Raw genomic sequence first — 27,500 nt, forward strand, 5'->3', positions numbered from 1 at the left:
TCAAACCTTGACCCAATTCAAAGCATTACCCTATTCAAAGCATTACCCTCTTCAAAGCATTACCCTATTCAAAGCATTACCGTATTCAAAGCATTACACTATTCAAAGCTTGACCCAATTCAAAGCATTACACTATTCAAACCATCACCCCATTCAAACCTTTACCCCATTCAAACCTTTACCCCATTCAAACCTTTACCCCATTCGAACCTTTACCCTATTCGAACCTTTACCCTATTCGAACCTTTACCCTATTCGAACCTTTACCCTATTCGAACCTTTACCCTATTCAAACATTTACCCTATTCAAAGTATTGCCCGATTCAAAACGGAGATGTTTTACCCTTGAGAGGTGTGTGTATGTGTATGTGTGTGTGTGTGTGTGTGTGTGTGTGTGTGTGTGTGTGTGTGTGTGTGTGTGTGTGTGTGTGTGTGTGTGTGTGTTTGTGTCATTGATTATTATTTCCATAATTTTGGTTTCAGAAGGTGGAACAGAGTCCTACCAGGACTCCAAATATCCACTTTCGTTTCGGTGAAGGATCGTCATTCACGGGCTACGCCAGAGTTTTGTTCCCAGGTCTCTTTTCAAAATCGTCACTGAGCCCTGGACAGCCTCCAACTGTAGTTTGTTTGCGGTAATGTTCCCAGAAATGGTTTGTGGGATCTTTGTGAGGTTCTTCTCCATCATTCACGTCACTGGGACAATTTTGATGCTCTACTGTTTCCAGAATATTTTCACTTCATTCTTGAGGTCTTGATATTTGGTCATTTTCTTGATTTCTGTGTTATTTTGTCCAAAATCACTGGGTACTGACACCCAGAGCTGGATTTTAGTTTAACAGCCTCCAGGACATTCGAGTAGTAGAAACTTCCCCTACCCCTACCCCTACCCCCCCCCACAACCAACCTTGAAATGTAGTGGGAAGAGAAATTAATTACAAAAGAGCATGACTGTGTATAGACCTACTGTATAACCATTTCATTACAACACTTTTTTTTTTTTTACAACTTAAGATAAATTAAAAGTCAAAGTATTTTAAACTGGAAGGCACTCGGAAGAGTGTACACTTTCAGCAGGCTGATTAGTTTATGCCATCCCACTGATGGGCTGGATCTGTATTCGGACCTGAACTAAAATTTAATCTGCTTGTTCTTGTCACCTAACCAACTCATCCATCAAGTTTCATCTGACTCCATCCATAACATTTTCAGATATCGTGCTTTGTATCGTTTTAGCCCGATCACTCAATGGTCAGTAATCACTTAAACATCCTCTGATCTGGAGTCAGATCTTCACCAAAATCGAATCAATTCTTCCTTGTTACACACCCAAACTGCACACCACGTTTCATCCGAATGCGTCCACAAATTTTTGAGATATTTTCTTCACAAACAAACAGACGGGGGTGAAAACATAACCTCCGTCCACCTTCAGTTGGTGGAGGTAATTATCAGTTAGAGCTTCATAAAGTGATATTGAATGGATAAAGTGATTTTGATGGAATGTTAACACAAATTTAAGAAAAACTGCATGGGGAAAGTCGAAATGCCTACCTCGCGTATCAAATACGACCCCATATAGGACTTACCCGGCTCTGCTACCTTTGCGTCAACAAGGGAATAAATAATACGAGCTTTATGCATGGAATGTTTTAATGATAATTGTGACGTCATAGGTCACGTGGCATGGCAGTCATGTTGGAAAAACTTTAAAACTTTGGACCTCTATCTCTGAAACTGCACCAAGGAAAATTTTTTTTTTCTTGGCACATGGTAAGTACTTCTCATGGGGAATAAATGTGATTTAAAAAAAAATGACGTCATAGGCATCTTCTTTATGATGTCGAAATTGCATACGTAGAACGCTACATCTGATCAGTTTGAGGGTTATTTATGGATAAAATGGTCCGTAGAAAATGTTTTGATTTTGTCATCGGTGATGTGATTCGGCAGCCATATTACTCACAAAAAATAAAATAAAACTAGAACTGCCACTTTATAACTGCTGGCAGTGATGACCGGGTACCCACTTCGTCCGCCTTTGACACAACTGATACAACATGAGACTTAAATCATAGTCGCAAAGTTTCGCATTTATCGGATAAGCGGTGCCAGAGAAAACATTATTTAATGCTGATACAAACACAGGCCTGCTTCGAGACGGCGCGGAACAGACGAGTTATGAACCGGGCAGCACAAAGCGTTCAATTTCCTTATTACTGCCGAACAGATTCAAATAATTAAATAATTCTGGCTGCCAAACCGTGTGACCGATCAGGTTGAAATTTTAAACTTTTGTTTCGCATGTCGGCTAAATTACAAATTTGAAGTTTCGTATATATAGAAGCAGCGGTTACAGAGTAAACATTAATTAATATTTATCCTTCAATCCAAGATGGCGGCCAAACCATGTGACTTGTGATGTCATAATTTTAACCACATGTGCAAGCATGAATGGAGACGATAACTGCAAATTTTCGCTTCACTAGGTTAAGCAGTTCCAGAGAAAACATTATTTAATATTTTCTTAAAACCAACATGGCTGCCAAACCCTGGGCCCGATCCTGTTGAAATTTCAAACCCTCATTCCGCATGACTGTTCCACCATAAAGGTGATGTTTCACATTTATTGATGCAGTAGTTCCAGAGTAAACATTAATTAATATTTTTCCTTCAATCCACTATGGCTGCTAAACGTTGTCGTACCTCAAAAGGGGGTGAGAACTTTTTATTTGTCATGGAGAGGCGGTCATAGTGGTGGAGTTTCGCCTGGATCTGTTCAGTCGTTTCAGAGAAAAAGACATTTAAAGATATTATTTTTCAATCCAAGATGGCTGACGAACCATGTGACCTATGACATCACAAATTTATATTCTGCTTCCAACTGGGTATTGGAACATGTTTGTGAAGTTTCGTGTTAATCGGTAAAGGTGCGTTTTTCTATCCAAGATGGCCGCCAAACCATGTGACATGTGACGTCAGAATTTTTACCACGCGTGCACACACGATGGTAGATGATAATTGCAAACTTTCGATTCATTAGGTTAAGCGGTTCCAGAGAAAACATTATTTAATATTTTTCTTAAATGCAACATGGCGGCCAAACCGTGTGACTTATCAATTCGAAATTAACAAACTTATATTGCCTATGTGTCCCGAATATAGTTCTGAAATCTCCCCTTCATCGGACCAGCGCTTCTGGAGAAGATGTTTGAAGGTTTTAGGGTTTTTTCAAGATGGCCACCAAACCATGTGACCAATCAAGAAGAAATTAACAAATTGAGAAAGGACCTCATGGGGAATATATGTGTGAAGTTTTGTCTTAATCTGTCTTGCCCTTCTGGAGAAGAAGATTTAAAAAATTTATTCATTTTCAATCCAAGATGGCTGCTGAACCTTGTGACCTATGATATCATAAATTTAAATTCTGCTTTCCATCATCGACCCGAACAAGTGTGTGAAGTTTCGTGTAAATCGGATAAGGTCTATTTTTCTATCCAAGATGGCCGCCAAACCATGTGACTTCTGAGGTAAAAATTTTTTTTACCATGTATGCAGACTTGAGGGAGGAAGGCACTTGCAAATTTTCGCTTCGATGGCTTATGAAATTCCAGAGAAAACATTATTTAATATTTTTCTTAAATCCAACATGGCGGCCAAACCATGTGACCTATCACTTCGAAATTAACAAACTTGCATCGCATGCATGTCACGAATATAGTTCTGAAATCTCACCTTCATTGGACCAGCGCTTCTGGAGAAGAAGATGTTTGAAGGTTTTAAGGTTTTTTTCAAGATGGCCACCAAACCATGTGACCTGTCAACAAGAAATTAACAAACTTGAGAAAGGACCTCTTGGGGAATGTACCTGTAAAGTCTCGCCTCAATCTGTCCAGCCCTTCTGGAGAAGAAGATAAAAAAAAAAAAAAAAAACACTTTCTGTGACTCATTGGGACTGACTCAATCGGTCAACTTCCCGACCCGGATCTCAACCAATGGTACTCCATCTCTTCTGGATCTGATTTTGACAAATTTCCCTGACAATATCTGCTGCTCTTCCTTCGCTCCAATTGGTTCTTCTGACCACGTCCTTGTTAAAGTGGACATCTCTCTGGCTGTCATCAGAGAACCACCTCACCGCCGTCGAGTCTGGCATTTCACTCAAGCCGACTGGCAGGGTCTCCGAGCAGCCATCAAACTTACAGACTGGTCTCCTATCACTACTTTCTCAAACATCAACTCATCCTGGGAATTCTTTCAAAGAAACTTGCTCTCCCTCATGCACAGATTTATCCCCTCTCGTGTTCAGTTGTCTTACCCTTCCTCCCCGCCCTTCGTCTACTGAAGCTTGTGGTGAGGCAGTTGTCCTGAAACAACTTGCCTTTGCCTCATGGAAAGCAACCCCAACTGAGGGCAATCTCAGTTCTTTCCACAAACTTCGGAACAAGTGTGTATCTACCCTCAGGAGAGCCAGAAAACAACATCTTTCTCATCTCAAGTCTGAACTCTCAAACCTCTCTCCCTCCTCAAAATCCTGGTGGCGTTTAATCAAATCTGTTTCTGGTGTATGTTCCCCCTCCATCCCCTCCCTTACCTCAAATGGCCGCACTGCTGATTCCACACGTGATAAAGCTGAATGTCTAAACTCGGTGTTTGCAGCTAAATCTTGTGTCCCAAACCCATCACTATCTCTACCCACTTTACCCAGTCGCACCCAACTGTCCCTGGACTCTGTATCCTTTTCTCCTGACAAGGTGGAGAGCTTGCTTTCAAACCTCGAGTCAGATTCTGCAACCGGTCCAGACGGCATCAGCCCACGTGTCCTCAAAGCCTGCTCTTCTGCTCTTGCTCACCCTCTCTCTGTTCTATTCACCCTCTCATTTTCCCAAGGTCATCTGCCATCTGCTTGGAAATCTGCTAACATCACTGCCCTGCATAAAAAGGTGCAAAAACAGATCCCTGTAACTACAGACCAATCAGCCTTCTCCCAATCATCAGCAAGGTTATGGAATCCATCATTGCTTCAGACATGAAATCCTTCCTCTTCTCCAATGGCTTGATTTCCAATCATCATTTTGGTTTCAGACCAGGTCACTCTACCCTGGATATGCTGCTACTGCTCTCCCATCAATGGATGGAGGTCCTCAATGCCAGACAGGAAATCCGAGCCGTATCCCTGGACATATCACGTGCTTTTGACACAGTCTGGCACCCTGCCCTACTCACCAAACTCTCTTCCCATGGTATTCAAGGCCATCTCCACTCATGGCTCGCAGACTTCCTCTCCTGTCGCAGTCAACGTGTGGCCCAAAATGGAGTTCTTTCATCCTCTTCCTGTGCAGGCTGGAGTTCCCTCAAGGTAGCGTTCTGGGCCCTGTTCTTTTTCTGGTTTTCATCAATGATCTCTCGGACTCTCTGGAAAATCCTCTATTTCTCTTTGCCGATGACTCCACCCTCTGCCGTACCATCTGTCATCCCTCAGACCGGCAAGCAGCAGCTTCTTCGCTCACTGCAGATCTGGATAAAATCACAAACTGGTCCAACACGTGGAACATGTCTTTCAATCCACACAAATCTCACACTCTCACTATGTCTCTTCGAAGGGTCCGTTTACAAACCCCCCATCCACTTTCTCAACAATCCTCTGGAAGAAGTCTTTTCTTTCAAGCTTCTGGGTCTCACTATCTGCCATGACCTTTCCTGGGAAAGTCACATTTCCAACCTCGCCTCAAAAGCCAGTCGCCGACTGGGAATCCTCCGTCGTGCAAAGTCCTTCCTCGGCCCTCTTGAGCTCCTGACTACTTACAAAGCTTTTGTCCGTAGCCTGATGGAGTACTGCTCTCCCTCTGGGCTGGTGCTCCTGCCTCCCACCTTTCTCGACTTCACGCTGTCGAAACCAGGGCTTTTAAGATCATTGGCATCTCCCGCAATGAAGCTGAGTCTTTGGGCCTCTCACTCAATCACCGCAGGTTGGTCGGTGGTCTTTCTGTCTTCTACCGACTCCTCTCCAGCCTTGCCCCCCTGCTCTCTCTGCGATTTGTCCCAACCACATTTCCACAGGGCGCTCAAGGTCCGCCAACAACCCCTTCTGGTAAAACTACCAAAATCACGAATCACTGCTCATCTTCACTCTTTCATTCCTCTTTTTCCCGCCTTTGGAATAAACTTCCTCACTCTATTCTTTCCCATTCTTCCCTCCAGGCTTTCAAAACAGCTGTTCACCACCACCTCTTATCTTCCCCCATCCAAATCCTCGATCTTTTCTACCCCCGATAATCCACCCAAGCCCACTTCCTTCAATTCTCCTGCTTTCCTTCCTGAAAGTCCCTGTAATGTCCATCTTCTCCTCGCCATGTTCCCCGTCCCATCCCCATCCCTCTCCCTTCCACAGTTCACCTGTGTCTGTTCCCCAATGTTTTGTCCCTCCCACTCCCACCCCTCTTGTCTCATGCCTCCTTGCTGTGAGTTGTGTGTTAGCTCTCATACGAGCCTCGACCAAGGTATACAAAAAAAAAAAAAAAAAAAAAAAAAAAAACACTAAAAAACAAGATGGCGGCCAAATTACGTCATCGATGATGTCAAAAAAAACATTTTTGACGATGAATTTTGGCGTAGATGATGCTCAAAAAATTTCAGATTTTTCCTATACGGCATTCTACTTGATGAATTTTCACCGGTATATCGCTTCACCTATGACGTCACGAAAAATCACACGTGTTCCCCATAGTGAGCTTAGTAAAATGTATCAAACGAAAAATTTTTCCATTGCACGGTTTCCGAGATACAGATGTCCAAAATTTATCGCTTTTTTCAAGATGGCGACCGCACCACGTGACCAATGACGTCATAATTATAACGTGATTGTGCTATCAAAAAAGATACAAAATATGGTGAAAATTTCCTGTCGATCGGCCTTAGTGTCTCAGAGAAAATGATTTTTAAAGCGAAAAAGGGTGCAAAATGCCGGCGGAAAAATAATAATAATAATGCGTAATAATAATAAACAGAAGAAAAACAAGAGGGTACCCTGTACTCACAGGGTACCCTAATAAAAACCTTCCAAAATATTCTTCTCTGAAGTGGCTAAAAAGACGAAACTTAATGGGTATGACCGCCTATCCATGAGGAACAAAAGTTTCATGACGTCATAGGTCACTTGGTTTGGCAGCCATATTGGATTGAAGAAAAATATTAAATAATGTTTGTTTTGGAACTGCTTAATCAATCGATGTGAAACTTCACAATCACAATTTAGTCGTGATGTGGAATACTTGCTTTAAATATCAACTTCATCGGACCCATGGCCTGGCAGCCAGAAATATTCATTTTTTTGATCTGGGTTCTCTTTTGTTTTTGGGTTTTTAAAGTTTTTTCTTGTTGTTGTTGAATAAGGATCACTTGCCTGTGCCTGGATCGGTTTGAGGGTAGAGGAGTAGCAGGTGAAATGTGAATCCTATATAGGTTCCTCTTGATGGCTTCATCGTTGCTTTTTGCTTGTCCGGGTTCCTTCTGATTTCTCCAATGTAGGATTGCACCTATTTGGTCTTCCATTTGATTTGAATTGAATTTATTCTAATCCCATTCTAAATTCAATTGAATAATAATGAAAAATATCATGGGTCAGGGTCAGGTGCATGCCCGTCATCAGGGCTCGGTATTAAGGTGGGCATATGAACTGGATGGGGGGGGGGGGAGAAATAATAATATTTAATATTTTTGATAACCCGGTAAGCTATTGTATTCATGCAGCATTGACGCATCTATACTGAGGTTGCCGTCGCATACTAACCAAATTGATCTCGGCTAGATTTAATATGTTCCGATGTTTTTGGCCTAAAATTATTCGAATACAGGAGAGTGCAAAAAACTGGCACATTCACAATGCAGATATTCAATCATGAGACAATTGGCACCAATTCAGGTGAACTTATACAAGGTGTTGTCAAGAATTGGCATTAGAAAATTAATCTACCAGAGATACAATGACTAAACGGGGGAGGTTGGCACCGGAATCAGTGCACTTTCAAATAAGATACAGTCGGCTATGACCTGCGATCATCACGTTAAACTATCAACAGCAAATACGACCAGACTGAAGATACCACAAAGTCCGCATTTAAAGCAGTCAATTACACAGAGGTAAGGTTATGCACAAAGCACTAGATATGGGATATGCAAAGCACCAAACACAACATTTAACTTAAACATCAGAAGAACAAAGCAGCCGACCACGGCGGGTGCTGACCACAACCGCAACCACAACCTTTTTCCTTTTCTTAGCCATTTTCGTATATCCATGTCTTTTTCTACTGCTGCCAGCTAGCGCTCTCCGTGACTCGTCCCTCGTGGCTCGTGTCACTAATCTCACGACTCCCCAGATTTGACGGTTGACGGTTTTATATATTAAATGATGCATGCACCAAAAACAGGTTTTATCTGCATAATTTCAAATGTAAGCACGATTGCAAACACACATTTTTTAATTTTTATAAGAAAATTACTTTTGTTAGATGGAGGGTTGTGAAGGTCACGCGGTGTATTTCATCTTAAATTCTGTAAATTTATGTCTTTTCCTTATTCATATTATCATATGACTATATTACATTTATACCTAACTTACAACCAATCAGGTAACCTGCTTAATAGGGCCTCCATATCGAAGACTCTAATTGGCTATTCCTTAAAACTAAATTATCCATGATATATATATATATATATATATATATATATATATATATATATATATATATATATATATATATATATATATATATATATATATATATATATATATATATAACCACCCACAGCATCGACATTCGACACGAGGTCTTGCGGCTGTCTGTCGTCTTGGCTGCTGGCGTTGGTGCTTGTGTTATTATCTTTAATCTTGTGGGCTCGGACTATATTGTCTTGCCAATTGCTTTTGGAGATGCGCTGGCAAGCACACACTTATCTCTTGACTGTTATTCAAAGAAGGATATTATTAAAGAACAATTTATCCAAGAAGGCCTTATTATTCACCACACTGAACATCTGGAATAAGGGTTTTAGTTCACACAGGTGAACTCTTAAACAGCAATGACTTCACAGTGGGTGCTCGTACTTAAACACTAAGTTGTTCACAGGGTGCAACAGGGCATAAATGTGTGGCGTACAAGTGGGGGGGGGGCACCAGATGCGCCATGGGGGGGCATTGCACCAAAATGCCCTCACCCCTAGCGACAGGCCTGGTCAGGTGTCCCATCAAAGCGGGACGTCTTGGTACCCGGTCATCACTGCCAGCATTTGTAAAGTGGCAGTTCTAGTTATGTCTCCTATTAATTACGTAACACACCACGACACAAACGCCACACAAAATACACCACACCAAAACTACACAAACGCCACACAAAACAAGTCTGGGCGAGGGTCTGCAATCTCTGATTGCTCTTTTTCTTGTTTTTATTTTTTCCTGAATTAGCAGTGATGCTGCAAAACTCACTAGGCCAAATTTACAAAATGCATTTAGTGACCCTTATATGCTGACAAAAACATTGTTGTGTGCACACAGCTTATCACATATCTAAATAGCAAATTACGAATGGTGATAAATAGCCAATTAGTTGTGCGTGTCTAAGCAGCCAAATAGCTTGTGAAACACCACACATGCAGTATCTCCAACAACCAATTGAAATGATGCACTTGTATAGAAATGCAACACCAAGGACAATTGTTGGAGGGTATTCAGCGCATTGCTCTTCATCGAAGGTTGATCCATGTCATCTTACACTAGATTCAGCAGCCAACGAAATCATTCCTTTGAGAGTCTGCAACTCCGGATGAATTTGATATTGTCAAACTTCTTTACAGGATTAGCATCTATCCTTGAATATTCTCAATGCACGGCGAGCTGCCCTATTGCTATTGCTATCCTTTCTGCCTCCTCTTCAGCTAATTCAAGCAAATGTTTCATGTAAACTACCGTTTAATAAGCTGTGCAATGCTTGCTTCAAGGCTCCAGACACTCTTAAACACTCCCTCGATGATGTGTAAACATTTATTTGTTATTTGAACGCTTGTGATTAGGTTTTGATTCACATTAGATATTCACTCTTTGGCGATTGGCGACTAACTTTGAACAGGTGATCATCTTATTGATCATTTCATCACACGATTGGATTAGTGATTCTACACGCGTCTAACACTGAAACGCCTTTTGTAAATTTGGCCCGGTGTGTTTATTTCTTTCATGGGAGCTAAGTTTGGTTTTCTTTTTTTGTTTTGTAAAAATATTTGTTTGTTCTGCTGATTAGTGTTTTTGTGCTTTTATTATTAGGTAGTTGGATTGGTCATGGTCTTTCTTCAGGAAATGTCATTCTCACCTCCTCTCTCATTAGCCAGCTCCTCTTCCAGGTCATGTTATTCCTCATCATCCTCATTCTCCTCCCCCTTTCCCTTCCCTCCCCCCTCTTCTCCTCTGCCACTCTGTACCCCTTCGTCCTTCCCATTATTATTTGTCCTTTCTTCATTTTTTTGCTGTGTGTGTGTGCTGTGGCCACGAGTCGGTCTCCTCCACCACCCATCCCCCACTGTGTGTGTGTGTGTGTGTGTGTGTGTGTGTGTGTGTGTGTGTGTGTGCGTGTGTGTGCGTGTGTGTGCGTGCGTGTGCGTGCGTGTGCGTGCGCGTGCGTGCGCGTGCGTGCGTGCGCGTACGTGCGTGTTCTTGCCCATAGACAGTGTTAGTTACTTGGGCTTGTTTTACACATTGACCTCGTTACCCCAAATCTTTCCTGCACGGACTGATTCAGTGTATTTGAAACCCTTGAAGGAAATACTAAATTGAGGCACACAGTTAGTTGGATAATTAACCTCCGCTATTTTCGAAGATGGATGGAGGTTACTGTTTTCACCCCTTTCTGTTTGTTTGTTTGTTTGTTTGTGAACAGTACTACGGAAAAACTCCTCGACGGATTTCGACGAAACTTGGTGGGGGGGGGGGGTTAGGTATGGTCCAAGGATCATGCCATGAAATTTTGGATTTGGTTCCCCCCCCCCCCAAAAAAAAAAATTGAGAATATATTTTTTTGTTTTTTGCATTTCTACATGTTTTAAGTGTTCTACATGTTCTACCTGGTGTTGGCACAGTGGTTAGGGCAGCGGCTTGGGATCCAAAAGGTCCTGAGTTCAAGCCCCGTTGGGCCACTGAATTAATACACCAGGGGGTTGACTCAGCCTGTCATCCTTCCGAGGTCGGCAAAGTGAGTACCAGTGTACTGGGCCGGTGTATACCCCGGTTAAAATAGGTGTACCATATCCCTGTGTCGTAAGAGGCGACCAGGGTTGCGTCAGGAAGGGCATCCGGCATAAAACATGTGCCAAATCACAATGCGGATCATACGGATGATCCGCTGTGGCGACCCCGAACGGGAGCAGCCGAAAGAAGAAGAAGAAGATGTTTTAAGTGATTTCCAACCCCCCCCCAAAAAAAATGGTTACGCCCCCCCCAAAAAAATTGTTCGAGAAAATATTTTTTTTTGCATTTCTACATCTTTTAAGTGATTTCCAACCCCCCCAAAAAATTGTTAGAGAAAAAAAAATTTTTGCAACTTTTTTTCAACAAAATTTCGATTTTTTTTATTTTTTTTTGCATTTCTACATGTTTTAAGTGATTTCCACCCCCCCCCCCAAAAAATGTTGGAGAAATGAACTATAACTGTCAGCACTGTTGACATCATATTTAATGAATAAGATATAAGGTTCACTTGAGTGACCCAGCAGTATTGGCGGCGGAGGTTTTGCACTCTCCCGAGTGCTCCCCCCCGAGTTACTTGTTTTTTTGACACACACGAGTTCGAAATGGGACATTAGCCAAACGTTCAGAGTCAAGGTGCATACTGTCCAAATTCATCCTTTCAGTTTGCTTATTCGTTGATTCACATCTGGTGTGTGCAGTTCCCTCCTTTAATTATTTGTAGTTTCAGTGGGAGTTTTATGCATGACAGCCATATTTACCAAAGCGGTTAATATAACTGTTCAAAAAATAGACCAGAAATTTTATTATTTTTCTCCCATAATCCCACTACTCTATATTAAATAAAGCAATTATATGTATGTATGTATGTATGTATGTATGTATGTCTGGATGTACAAATGCAAATCATAGGAAAAAGACATGGCCAGCCCGATCTCCACAAAATTTTGCTTACATGTTGGTCTTACCCAAGAACAGGTCGTTGACACAAAGAAAAAAAAAATCACCTACCACCCCCCCCCCCCCACCATCCGCCCGTTAGGGGGGAGGGGAGCTGGAGCATTTTTATTAGTCTTCTCCCGGTTTCACCAGCAAGTACTATGTTTGCTGTCTGTCTGTCTGTCCATCCGTCCATCCCGTATTTTAGACCTTTTTTCCATACCTATTAACACATTCAAGTGAAACTTGGTACGTGGCTTTATTACGTAAATAAAGCCGCTGTCGCACCTTGACGTTTTAGCCAGCGTATAGCAACGTATCAAAATGTATGTAAAACGCTGGCGTACGCTGAACTATTGATGTTTTTTTTCCAGTTTTGGGCGTATTTATAACGAGTTGGACATATGCATAACGTATTAGTAACGTACACAGAACGTTTCGATAACATATAGATAACTTATACCAACGAACGTTTAGCGTGTTGTTGGCGTTCATAACCTATGCCCAACGATAGTCTAACTTATGCATAGTGCACGGCAGCTTATCGCCGACGATCACTTGGCATAGCCTATTAAAAGGCTGCGGCTCGACGATTCAAATCATAACCGCACTCGACATCGAAGTGTCAAGCCGCTGCCACATCTTGACGTTTTAGCCAGCGTATGCCGACGTATGAAAAATTTGCCGAATACGCTGGCACACGTCGAATACGTTATGGGTAAGTTTTGTATACGTTAAGAGCATGCTGATGCATGCTGGCATACGTCGTAGTACGCCGAGTACATCGACAAATTTTAAGCATGCTGAAAAATTTTCGACGTATGCCAGCGTATGATACACACGTTCCGCATACGCTGGTTATAAGTTGTAGGCACGTTATGCGATCGTTGACACACGTCGACACACGTTACTTGTAAGTTACTCATAAGTCAAAACACGTTGAGGTAATGTTTTCTCTGCTCCATCAGCTTCCATCAGCTGATTCCAAAGGTAATGCTCCATCAGCTTCCAGCTTGATGGAGCCCTCAACCCATAGGTCTGGGGACAGCGGAGCACCGCTGTTCTACCGGTGCCATTATCAAAACATTGAAGTTGTATTGCAACATCATTACGTTGCACAGTAACACATAATGACCACAACTTGAAAACAACTATAATTCATAATCATTTATTATCACATATCACGCAGAGCATGATTGCGGCAAAAATATACAAGCAGTATTAACAATAATAATATCTTTATTCGTACCAAAAAAGCACACTCAAATAAAAACGTACAATCAATAAAAGTAGATACCATTGCAATTGAGAAACATATACTAAAAATGGGGAATCAAAAGAAATACCACATGGGTAAAAGTCATAAATACCTTTTTGACAAATTCACTTTGTGCAAAGCATAGTTAACAATTCAAATTCAGAAAGTTCTGCTCCAGAGAGGAACTGTGGAGCTTCTCTCTCAAATAGAATTGACTGCACAAAGGCACCTTTAAGTACAACAACATCATCATGCAGTGTTAGTAAAACTGCTGATAATTCTATGCTTGCATACATTATGGGCATACATATAAAAGGTATTGACATACATATAAAAGGTATTGACCGATAACTTGCATTTATGTAAAATGTAATTAAAAGTTTTAGCTACTGATGACATACCCATTGTTGCAAGATTCATAATTAAGCAACCTCAGGTAAGAATTATGAGAAGACGAAGAACCACATATAAATTTTGCTATACGACATAATAGTTGACATTCAACAGGTGGAAATTCAGCAATGACTGGTAAAAGAGTACAATATGGGTCTGACTTGGGAAGTCAAACACCTTTCTGATATCATTTCTCCATGATATATATATATAATTGAGAAATATTTTCACTTATGTCCCACAGTGGGCATCAATAGAATGAGGTGCAAAAAGACTTAAACAGATGATACTTGACATGATATGAACAGTGCATATAATTATATAAAACTGAATTACAATCAGGCAAATCAATGAGACCAAATATATATCTATGTGTGTGTATTCATACAAAGAAAAAATATAAATCTAACATCATTAAGTATGAGAACACAATTTTGAATGCATCTCGCATAAATAATTTCAAAGCACAAAAAAATTAATTTGTTGGGTGTTTTCAATCTTAATTTCACAAGGAAATAAAATAACTTAATTATGCATAAAAGTGCATGTAAATATTTTCACAATGTAAACTTAGGCTGGGTTTCCAACATACAACATTACAATTAACTATGCTCCAAATTCGTAATAATCAATGACGTGGATGGCTGGCACAGTGTGTTGCTGTTACTCGTTATTATTACATGAGGGCTTGTTCCTGCCTGCACCTCTATGCTGATCAGGGGCATATTTCAAATGTTGTGATATGGCAGTGTCCACATCCGCCTCCATTGCTGTTGGCTGACTGGCCATGGTACTGTCTGAAGAATAATAAGAATTGCCACTTCGTATATATTGGGCTTTATGATCATCAAACAAACCTTGCAATGTGAATTACGCTCAAGTCATGCACATTATAAACTGTCATTTAGCAGAATTCATTACCTCTAACAACTTTATAAAAATTCAGGTTCCGGAAAGGTCTCTTCCCATTCTTTCCACACAAATTGTATGTGGATATCACAGCTTTGGACATCACCCTTATTTTAGAAAATAAAAACAATTTAGCACACCAGTGTTTGAAGCAGCTTGTAACAAATTTTATGTTCCACTGCCCTTAAAAAGCCTCAATTAATATTATTCTTTATAATATAAAGTTATTTTCATGTCTTTTGATAACCATTTGACCAAAGGAAAACAATTGTGCACCGAAAAACTTGAACAATTCCCCTAGTGACAAACTACCGCAATGAAGGCTTCATTGTTGCAAGCGGAAGTTTGTCGGCGGCCAAAGGGTTAATATTTTTTTGACAAAACTTCACATTTTTCGGCGAACAATAACTGACAGTTGTTTTCCTTTTGCCTTTGGTTAGGCCTAACTCGTTAAAAGAGGACATAAAAAACAATATATTATAAAAAAAAATTAATTGAGGCTTTTTCAAGGGCAGTGGACCTTTAAAGTTCTTACATTGCGGTACAATGGGGTAATTCGTCGGATCCGAACGGCCGAAGCATTATCCACACCAGAAATTTTTTTTTAACGTTCTGAACCAATTCAACTTGTCCAAAGTAATTGTTGCTGTGGTGCTTGTGGTGGAATGTGGTGCTTTCAGGGTGAGATCTACCCATTTCACTTAGGGTGGGTTGACCCTAAATTAAGCAACATTAAGTGAGCAACTTTTCCTTTTGCAAGGAAAAGTTGCTGACTTCACATCTGCATCTTGTGAAATCTACATAAATAAATGTCAATGTGTGTTTGTGTGTGTGTGTCAGTGTGTCTCCTCCATAACTCCAAAACCATAAACCGAGCAGCCTGAAACTTTGCAGGCATACTAAGAAAACCCCAAGGAAGTGCATGGCTGAAAATTGGATGATTGGGTTAATTAAAAAACCCCTTTGAAGATAATTAACAGCCTTATTTAATTATATCCTTTATTAGGCACATCCTCGGTCACAACTCTCTATGAGGTCTTAAGGCGTATGCTCGGTAACCTTACTGGGGGTCTGAAGCCGCCATGTTTTTTGGCCTGCTCCACAATGCATTGACTTGGAACAGGTGATTTCTTAATGGTAAAGTATTTTTTTTCTTCCACTTTCCTCACTCTTATTATCGAATGCCTGTTCATCATAGCTACGAGTCGCTGGGTACGTTGCGATGCTTATAAACGCCCGGAGATGTCAGTGTTCATTGCTTTGTCTCATTTGTGAACATGCGATCACCACGAGTATCTCTTAAACTAAGGAGAATTACAAAATTTAAGCTCCAGAATCGAACTTACAAGCAGTTCCGACTCCTAGAAAAGTGTTCATTTGTCCAATTTGGACATGTGTGACATTTTGGGTGTCTCCAGGAGGTGTATGTTGAACATGACGGTCGGTGATTGCTAATCAGGTGCCAAGGGAGCCGTTTCTTATCAACCGTTTTGTTGGAGTGCTTAAGCCAGCACTTGACAATATTCGTACTGTCACTGAATACTGTATATAGATCGACTTGAACAAACTTCATGGCTACTCTCCTGTGTTGGCCACGTGTTGTTCTGCGATGCAACAGGCGGTGGCTGCCTCGCTGAAAATGTGAAATTTTATTTTCCACGACGTTTCCCATTTTTGTTCTTCCGTGATACGACCCATCACTTTGGCAAAGATAAATACAAATAAAAATTAAACGTTTCACTTTTAAAAGTTTCTTCAAACGTTTCATGCATCGTGTGTTAAAGCCACTTGGCACGTTCTTCAACTTTCAATTGTGATACCGTGGTTCTATACTGGAAGTAGGAAGGCAAAATAAATCATATCACAATGAGAAAAAAAAAATCTTTTCAGTTGTGAAGTAAGGAATCGCCACATCACGGCAGGAAAGCCAAGAGGTATGCATGCTCACTCTGTGTAGCCTGGATTTGAATCCCAACCCAGCTCTAAACTGTCCTCACAGTGTTTCACAGGCCGGGTGATTCATCACTGTGTGTCGTCTCGCAGTTGGACGATAAACTGGGAGTCACATCTGCTGGAATTCCTCACCCCTCTCCCTCCCAACCCTACCCCCTCTCTCCCACCCCATCCCTCTTTCTGACCCTGACTCCACTCATCTCTCTCTCTCTCTCTCTCTCTCTCTCTCTCTATCTCTCTCTCTCTCTCTCTCTCTCTCTCTCTCTCTCTCTCTCTCTCTCTCTCTCTCTCTCTCCCTCCCCCTTTTCTCTCCCAACCCTCCCTCTGGTCCCCCATTTTTCCCCCCTGTTGAGGGGACTATAGCATGTACGAATTAAATTTGGAACCGAATGGTGGGGTGTAAAGTTCGCTGCATGTACGAGGTGCTGGTTTTGAATGCTTCCGCCCCAGGTCTCGGTGTGCATGCGTGGGCACATATGTGCAAGTTGCTGTTGTTGCCGGCTATCTCCACATAGTGCAGCAGATAACTGCAAAATACCCCTAGAATACTTCAGTTTGTGATGCAAGCATGAAATTTGGCACAAATACTCTCTTTGGTCTACTGTTTTAAAAAATCGCGCTGGCCACGAAAAAAATCAAGATGGCGACCATTTTCCAAGATGGCCACCATCCAAATTGAAAAGTATTATTCCTAAAGCAAGTATTTGGATTAAAGACAATATTTTGAGCATATACCTAGGTTTTAGGGGTCAAAGAATCGAATAGGAATGTTGTCTGGGCTCTAGTACATAATCAAATGGTCAAAGCAAAGATGCCGTCCAAGATGGCAGCCATGAAATCTATAGATCCTAATATTTCAGGAACTGTGCTGACGATATTTTCTTATTTTCATCAGAATATCTTATGATGCAAGCATGAAATTTAACATAAATGATCTCTAGTCTCCAAGGATCACTTTTTATGCAAAAATATTGCTCTTGCTGAAAATTAAAATGGCTGCCATTTACAGATGGCTGCTAAGCCGTATCTCCAGAAAAATCAAGCTGGTAATAATCATTTATCATTTCACAAAATTTAGTGGTAAAATACTTTTATTTCTGATTTATTGCATAAATGTTCACTTGTTTGTCATATATTGCAAAATTACCTGTCACAACAAAGATGGCGTTCAAGATGGCTGCCATAAAACTTAAAAATATTTCATCAATGAATAAACAGAGAAATACTAAGTATTATATGTCGGCAAATAGGTAACAAAGATAATGGATTTCATTAGAATTATTACTTATTTTGTCAGATTGCATTTTAGAGGGTGGAGGAAAGCTTAGCATAATTATTAAAGTGATGCATGCGCACAACCAGGGCATACTGGTGACGTCACTGCTGTGTAACTCGGCATGGAGTTCAGTGTCATCTGATCTAGCTTGACTAATGCTATAGTAATAGACTAGTAGTTGTAGTTTAGTTTAGTGTCGCAAATGCTGTCTAACAGCCCCATATCCAGTAGCTAGTAAACAGTAGTTTGTAGTTACTAGATTTAGTTAAATAGCCGTGCCTGAATTGACAGGGTGTGCCAGCATGGGAGAGCCGAGCCAAGGGTAAGGGGGCTATACATGACTTGCTCATGTACTTACCCGAATGGTGTACAGATCACACGGGACTTAAATGACACTGGATGAATGATCGGGCTAGGTGTAGGTCACCCGAACCTAGTCTTATCCCATACAGGAATGTGCGTTGATTAAGGTGGTAAAAGGATAAACCCTCGGCCTTAATCAAAATGGCAGATGTGAATCCAATTTTAGCCAAGAGGCAAACAGACTGGACTAGATGCTGTCTTTGCCAAAAAGACAAAAAGAATGAAGCCCTGAAGCCTAGTATACCCTAGTATACCTGAATGAAGCCTAGTATACCCATCATGTCCCAGAACATGATGGGTATACTATGATAGCGACCAATATACCTCTATTCAATGAGATCAGTGCACTCCCATTGATTTTAGACCCAGCTAGACTGAATGAGGGTGGAGGTATAGAGGCAACGCTGAGAAGGAATGAGGCAAAGTACCACATGAGTTGTCGGTTGTTATTTAATAACACTAAACTCGATCGTGCCAAGAAACGTCGATCCGACTCTCGTGGTAGTGAAACAGATGAAGGGCATGTGAAGCAGCGACGAACTAGCCATGATGGTCAAGTATGTATTATGGGTGAAAAGACCACCTGAATCTGACCTTCAGCAAGTTATGACCATGAACTTGGACAAGAGGCTGCACGAGTGTGCTCAAACACTGAATGATGGCACGTTGTTAGCAAAACTGGGTGGTGGAGATGCCATTGCCCAGGAACTAAAATACCATTGTGCCTGTCTCACTGCTCTGTACAACAGGGAGAGATACCATCTCAGAAGTCTTGAGAAAGACTCACATCAAACAAAGGAGGAACCAGATGTGTACCCACTGGTTCTTTCAGAATTGGTGAATTACATTGTTGAAACCAGTCTGAATTCAGACGGTCCCACACTCTTCCCCCTTGCAGATATTTACCAGTTATACCAACAACGTCTGGCACAACTGGATGTTGATACTCCCACTGTCAATACCACCTGATGAAAGGATAAATTATTGGCTGAAATCCCTGAGCTTGAAGCTCACAAAAGGGGAAGAGGTGTGCTTTTAGCATTCCAGAAAGATGTGGCTTTGTCACTATCAAAAGCATCAGAATACTCTGATGTACTTGTGATGGCTTAAGCTGCAAAAATCTTGAGACGACACATACTAGACCATCAATCAAGATTTGATGGCACATTTCCTGAAGGCTGTGTTAAAGATGCTATACCACCCATTCTCCTTCAATTCATCAGGATGGTTGAACATGGAGCAGACATCAAATCACAGCTGAGATTTGGGGCTTCAAAGTCTGACCAGGCCATTTCCCAGCTGCTACAGTATAACTGCTATTCCCGATACAAAGAGGGAGCAGCAACACACAGACACTCCAAAGACAGAGAAACACCATTCCCAATGTACGTGGGTCTCTCTATCTTTGCCAAAACCAGGCAGAGAAGCCTGGTAGAAATGCTGCATGAGCATGGCCTCAGCATCTCCTATGATGACTAACCGTCCATGGTTGATTTTCCCTTTGTAAAATGGGAAGAATTTTTCTGTCCATATCTGAACCATATCTGTCAAGTTAGTAAACCTCAAAAAAAAAATCTTGATTTTGTTCCAAACACTAGTTCGTGAACAATGGTTTATAGCTATTGTGGCAGCCATCTTGGACTCCCATCTTTGTTTCAGCAGTATGCATGGGAACTAGGAATCTAAAACCACATCCACCTAATTAGTTGATCCCAAAAACCTAAGTATAGATCCAAAAATTATGAGTATGTCTATTATTTCCTGAAATATGAGCATTGTTTTGGTTTTGCGGCAGACATCTTGGATGCCATCTTTGTTACAACCATGCTGTGAGCTGTTGCATTACAAAGGATAATCATGCTAAAATCTTAGACACAAAAAACTTTGGTTTACACCCTTAATGTTGTGTTTTGTTTCAAATATTTAGCTACAGAAGAGGAATTTTCTGTGCATATGGCCGCCATCTTGAAAAATGGTCGCCATCTTGAAAAATGGTCGCCATCTTGGAATTTTGTGTGGCCATCGCCTTTTTTGAAAAAAGTGGACCTCAAAGAGTATTTGTGCCAAATTTCATGCTTGCATCACAAACCGAAGTATTCTTGCAGTTATCTGCTGCACTAACATGATTGTGGTGGGTGGGTTTTAGGAGGTGAAATAGAGACCCACCATGTCTCACAGTGTGTGTGCGTGCGTGTGTGCGTGCGTGCGTGCGTCGTTGATTGGTATCTACATATGTGGAATGGAGTCCTTCCAGGACAGGCTCAAAGCATCCACCTTCATTTTGGTAAGGGGTCACGATTCATGGACCAAGTTGTGAAGTTTTCTGTTCTCAAAGTGTTTTGCCGTTGAAACAATTGAAATTAAAGCAATGGAGATGTACTGTAAATCGGACTGAGACATCTTTGCAGAGCTGAACCAAATCTAATCCCATATTTTTCAGCCACGCCATTGAAGATATGTCTCATGCCGCAAACTCCATGTCGCTTGTCAAGATCAGCACTCCTGCGCCAGGTCACAGAGAAAGGCCACAGGCCCAAAAGCGTGGTCAATGGAGCAATAAGATAGAGTTTTTTCTGTCCGTCGCTGGAGAAATCATTGGTTTGGGAAATGTTTGGCGTTTCCCATACCTGTGCTATCGTAATGGTGGAGGTAAGGTGCTGTGTGTGCAACATCTGTCGCAATTTATATTTGGTTCCTTTTCATGATCACGTTTTACAAGGTCATATGTCACTTTGAAAAAACTTCACGTTGCTCACCTCTTGATCGGGATAGTCAGGTGGGACTGACTTGTCAGCTCAGAGGTATTATGTATGCTTGTTTTGAGCTGTCTAGCCAGGGTTCGATTCCCCACCTGACTATACAATGTCAAATTGGTGCTTCGCAAGCAGGACATTCCATCAAAAAGTACATGTCCCTTGAGTGGACGTTTAGCTTGATATCCCGTCTGTTGGCATTAGCTGGTGGATGTTAAATATCCCATGGTGTTTTTTCTGGCAAGTACGTGAGTTATCACCAGAATTGTGAACAAATTACTACTTCCTGCCCAGACTGACTGCTGGAAAGGCAACAGCAAACAGCAAACAACTCTTGCTTACAAAGAGATTGCTTTGGCAGCACTGATGCTTTGTCAAGAGTATGGTGCTTTGATTAAATGATGATGATGCAAGGTTTCAAAAGAATAATTGGTGCAGAGTATAATGTATTATTTGTTTGTATGAAAGGATGACTAGTAGGTTCATTGAATTAATATGGTCATAAATAGACAAATTTCAAAAGGAAAAGTGATGACTGGGGTGAGATGGAGAAATGAGCAGCTCAATCTCTATAAAAAAAGCCTCATATAGGGGAGTGCAATCCATAGCCTCTGCTATCCAAACTCTTTCTGACTGGCTTCACTTGCTGATTCTATTACCAATACGTGACTTTCAAAATGATGTAATCTGCCCCAACATGCTCGATGTGCATGCACAGAAACCCCTCGCAACAAAGTCATGGGACAGGGAACGTATACTGTGCCTGTCAGTTCAGGATGTGACTTAAAATGGCTCACAAAGCTTCTAAAAGAAGCCGAAAATACTTTGAAAGTACCTTAAAGAAAGGCGTGTGCATCTGCACAACAAAAGATTTGGAGAACTTTCTGATCAACTTGTCCAAAATGTTGACATCTTTCAGCCTGTACTGTAAAAACTCCCTACGATATGGACCCTCCTGGATATGGATGGCTTCCACCCGACCTCTCCAGTCATTCCTGTCAGTGATTGGACTTTGAACCTTGCGGAATTACCTCGTGTGAACATGGCAGGTTTGGTGATTGATTTAATAAATGTCTGGAATTGGAAGGGTGATGCCGTTATTCCCAACATTCAGGCAGACTTTCGTGTCTGGTTTGGGTGCTTCTTAACATTGATGGGATGTCATATCGGATGCTTGTGAACAGGGCCGGATTTACCCAACACGTGCCCAGGTGCACCCACCACCCAACACGTGCCCAGGTGCACCCACCACCCAACACGTGCCCATGGGCCTCCACGACCCAACACGTGCCCATGGGCCTCCACGACCCAACACGTGCCCATGGGCCTCCACGACCCAACACGTGCCCATGGGCCTCCACGACCCAACACGTGCCCATGGGCCTCCACGACCCAACACGTGCCCATGGGCCTCCACGACCCAACACGTGCCCAGGGGCCTCCACCACCCAACACGTGCCCAGGGGCCTCCACCACCCAACACGTGCCCAGGGGCCTCCACCACCCAACACGTGCCCAGGGGCCTCCACCACCCAACACGTGCCCAGGGGCCTCCACCACCCAACACGTGCCCAGGGGCCTCCACCACCCAACACGTGCCCAGGGGCCTCCACCACCCAACACGTGCCCAGGGGCCTCCACCACCCAACACGTGCCCAGGGGCCTCCACCACCCAACACGTGCCCAGGGGCCTCCACCACCCAACACGTGCCCAGGGGCCTCCACCACCCAACACGTGCCCAGGGGCCTCCACCACCCAACACGTGCCCATGGGCCTCCACCACCCAACACAACACGTGCCCAGGGGCCTCCACCACCCAACACAACACGTGCCCAGGGGCCTCCACCACCCAACACAACACGTGCCCAGGAGCCTCCACCACCCAACACAACACGTGCCCAGGGGCCTCCACCACCCAACACAACACGTGCCCAGGGGACTCCACCACCCAACACAACACGTGCCCAGGGGCCTCCACCACCCAACACGTGCCCAGGGGCCTCCACCACCCAGCACGTGCCCATGGGCCTCCACCACCTAATGGCTCATCCAGGATTAAGTGAAGCCACGTCGGCCCAAGTCATTTACAGAAGTGTTATACAGTATTCACAATCGTTATTCCTTCTGTTTCAGTTTTCCCATCGGCGTAAAACAAGGATTATCAAAAAAAAAAAAAAAAAATATATATATATATATATATATATATATATATATATATATATATATATATATATATATATATATATATATATATATATATATATATATATATCTCGATAGGTTACAGCCAATAGCGAACACGGGCCTTGAGAAGGCCATTGCATGTATAGGCCTCAGGCCTCGAACAATTTCTTTCCCTGAAGCGATTGTTGTTGTTGTTGTTGTTGTTGTTGTTGTTGTGAAGGTAATGTTGAGGTAATATTTCTTTATCTGGATGCGATCCTGACCATTGGTGTTCATGAAAGCTGCAAAAACGCTCCTGAAATTATGTATTTTATCCAATAATTTAACTCATGGAGCCTGCAGTGTTCTTAAGGCAACAATACAAATCCAAGATTATGAATCGGGGTGCCACGGAATCAGATGTATGAGAGTTTAGGGTGCCATCAGTGAAAAATGTTGAAAACCACTGTGCGACTTCATCATTCATGGCAGAAAGCACCTCCACCACCACAAATCCGGCACTGCTTGTGAATGCACAGGGTAACTTTAAAATGATGATATTTACTATTTTTCATGTTTGAGAGGAGGGAGGGTGGTGGGAATGGGCGATGTTGGCTACGGGCTGTGAGTGCCGTTATTTATATATTTATATATTCATTTATATTTTCATACATCAGGTCAGGTATGGGAGCATGCGCCAGAGCAGCGCATCACTGTGTCCACTTTCTGCCGGTATTCCAGGGGCCTCCATCTGGCCATCCCCCAGGCAGATGCCTGGCCCACCCCCATCTCCTTGAGATGCCGATCAACCTGCTGCAACCACGAGGAACGTGGTCAGCCCATTGGCCTCCTCCACTCACGAGACTCCCTCGCTGAGAGAATCTGGTGAGCAGGATCAGTGTCAGGAAAACGAGCCACATGTCCATACAGCCACAGCTGGCGCTCACGGACTATGCAGGTAACAAATCTCATTTGAGTCTCTCTTAGCAACAGCTAGTTGGACACAAAGTCTGACCAGCGATAGCCAAGGATTCTCTGAAGAGACCTGGTACCAAAGGAATTAAGTCTCCATCTCAGATCCTTGGTCAGAGTCCAAGTCTCGCATCCATAGAGGAAGACTGGAAGCACCAAGGACCTGAAGACTGACTTTCGTCCTCCCGCACAGGTACCGGCAGTGCCACACCCCATTATCCAGTGAATCCATGACTCCCCAGGCCCGACTCAGACGTCTATTGACCTCTGACTCACAGCCGACAGAGACATGAATATCACTACCAAGGTAAGTGAATCTCTCCACGACCAACATCCTCACCACAAACCACAAACAGTAGGCCAAAGGGCATGCAGTATATATGCGTTTAATTTTCAATTTTCATGCAACAATGATGGGGGCAACTTAAAACTTTAATGGGTTTGTAAGAAATGTGTCACTAATTAATAATATCCATGTCCTCACGCACAAGGGGTGCTCAGAAATTTATAACAAGCAGTTGATTAAAATGCATATTAACAAATGGTACATGAAGTGTATGATGGCTTCGTGGCTTTTATCAGATTGTTCAGTGAACATGTTATTATCTGTTGGGCTTCATAAATTTATAACGTGCATTTATAATAATAATAATCATACTAAGAGTATTAATGATAATATATTATTATTATTATTAACATTTATGCACTTAATCTCGTTTGAGCCATAAGCACCCACACAAACTGAAACAAACCACAAACTAAACCACACACAACACCAACACCGAGAGAAAAAGATGCAGGGAAATTGGGAAAAGTCCTGACTGGAACAGATGTTTTAGATTTAATGATAACCCATCAACAAATGATACTCCAAATGTATGATGTGATATTAATTTTCTCTGGCTAAATGAAAAAGTTTATGTTGGTAAAATATTACCATAGTTCCAAGCTCTCAATATTCTAACCTCATTTTGTTTTATTGAAAAATTAAATGTACACTGGTGTAATGTTGAAGAACTGTAAGTTTCACATACTAATCTTTATCCATCTCAATATCACTTTGCAGGTGTTAAGACCCAGGACATGAGAGACCCCAGTGAGAGAATTATCTTCCAGTACATGTAAACACAAATATGACATACATATACTGCATAATATTTTGTTGTGTTCACACAGAAAAAAATGTTAGTATAATGCAAAGTATTTAAATCTGTATAATCATCTTCCTTGTATTATTTTATGGGTATTGTACATCAGGATCACTGCATACACAAATATGTGAGTGTGCAATGCTATGCCCTAGTCCATTGAGGAGACCAAGCACTTGTGCTGATCCTGTCAGATGGCGCACTGCAGTGGCAAGGGCATAATGCTTTGGCATCGGTTTTTCCCTTTCTTTGCCAAACTGATGATATATTTGGCGATTGACAGGAGTTATTTTTCAGTGTCTGCTGTAACTATTCTTCGGGGCTGTCTGAACCACCAACCACCCACGCTAGGAAGTTGAACAATTGGTATTGGACAAGGGTCTTAACTTTATCCAGCGTCAAGTCATCTGCCACAGGTGGCCATGGGATTGTGAGGTTCTTGTTGTCAATTGATAACTTCAATGTTAAGGCAGCATTAAATAACATTTGCAGACTGTTTGGCTGGGATCCATTGCTACCTCTTTCAATTGGTTCTGCATCATCTGTTGAACTTTCTGCAGAAGTAGTGTCAGTGTCATCAACAAGTTCCTGGGCTAGGTCTTCTGCACAAAAGTCCTTCACTGAAGACAATGTCACTCATGCTTCTATTGACGCGCGTGACAAACACAAGTTGCGGGAATGTTCTTTGCAGATGTGTCTTTAAATTCCAGGTCCTATAAGGAGCAACGACATTTTCAACCTCTTTGATCGCGTGGATAAATATACGGTTTAATCTTAACAAAGTCAAGATTTCTTTATTTTGAAATAATCTTTTTTTTCACCGTTTCTTCACTGAATACAATGAAAGTATTCATGTCGCCACTCTGGGTGTCAAAGGCTTACACGGCTTACTCAGGAACCTTGTGTAGGCTCTCTGACAGTCACGATGGTACTGCAACTCATGGGCTACCAAATCTTCACCCTGTATCTGCTGTAGAAATGCAATGTCTTCCTTTTGCTTTGCAGCTTCCAGGAGCTGCCCACCACAAATAAGCTCACATTTGACTAACCTTACAATTGACCTTTTACCAGTTATATTATTATGTTTGTACTTGTTTGAGTGGCAAATTATGCATTCCTCTGGAAACATGTGACGTTTTCTCCACTCTCGTTGGCTGTCCTTGCCATCTGAACGAAGCACACGCTTTTGGCTTGGCTGTCCTCCGTGTAAGTCACTTGGTTGGTTATCCAGTATGTTCATGTCTGTTCCTGTATTTGCATTGATTAAATGATAGAAGATGCAAAGACAACCAAAGAGAATGCAATTGGATTGTTTATTTATTTAAAATGTAACATTACAATATTAGATAATAGATATTGTGTTGTAAAATTTTATCTCAAAACACCTCTTTTGTAGCCAGAATATAGTCCAAATGGCTTTTATTAGACAGGCATTTAGAAAGTCAACATTTTCCATAAATTTCTGGAAAACTGGCTGAAATTAGATGAAATGGACTTTGTGTTGTAATTTCTCCCAACAAATCTTTTCATTCTCTCCTTTGCTTACAATACAAGCCAGCATGCTATAGGAGGAGTGGACATAAGTAATTTTTGCGCATTTGTGAGAGAGGGACCAACGATGTGGATTCAAACAACAGTATTTCCATGTTTGTTTACGTAGGATTTCTTTGTAACCAAGCGAATATTTTCTCACTTTTTTTTTTTTTCGATGAAATTTATACTTCCAATATCATAAATGTATATATAGCCTCACTATAGAGGCTACAAAGAGATATGAGGTGAATTTGAATGAAACACACATGGAAGGGAAGGCTGTTGTATGCACCTGCTTCGCTGATCCCCAGTTAACAGATTTGCAAAAGTTCCTGTAGTCTATGTTCACCCCTTCCAATAATGGCTTTAAGTTTAATATCAAATCATTGACGGTTATAATTCCCTGAATAACCATGATTCCAAAATTACAGTAAAATTGAGCTACGACAGCAAGTTGAACATGATACAAAGTCACTAACTTAGTCTTCCACCAAATCATCATCATCATCATCATGAATGATGCATCATTCACATGTCCAATCTAACGTTACATAAGTTAATTTTAAAGTCATTATCAATGCATGGTGGACGAGTTTACACATACCT

At 41.8% G+C, this 27,500-nt stretch overlaps 1 protein-coding gene and 1 pseudogene across 1 annotated transcript in view; one reads left to right on the forward strand and one right to left on the reverse strand.

The window, feature by feature from the left end:
* LOC147032552 (sodium- and chloride-dependent GABA transporter 3-like) overlaps positions 1–27,500 on the forward strand; it is a 199,351-nt gene that overhangs the window by 14,216 nt on the left and 157,635 nt on the right. The window contains 1 exon segment of the mRNA XM_085870296.1: positions 20,765–20,973. Within this exon segment, the coding sequence (XP_085726422.1) occupies positions 20,765–20,973 (209 nt within the window).
* The window catches only part of LOC147032553 (uncharacterized), a 2,461-nt pseudogene continuing 411 nt past the window's right edge, over positions 25,451–27,500 (reverse strand).

Source organism: Eptatretus burgeri, chromosome 2 (assembly GCF_056783735.1).
Source record: "Eptatretus burgeri isolate ZD-2024b chromosome 2, Ebu_testis_v1, whole genome shotgun sequence".
Taxonomy (NCBI): Eukaryota; Metazoa; Chordata; class Myxini; order Myxiniformes; family Myxinidae; genus Eptatretus; species Eptatretus burgeri.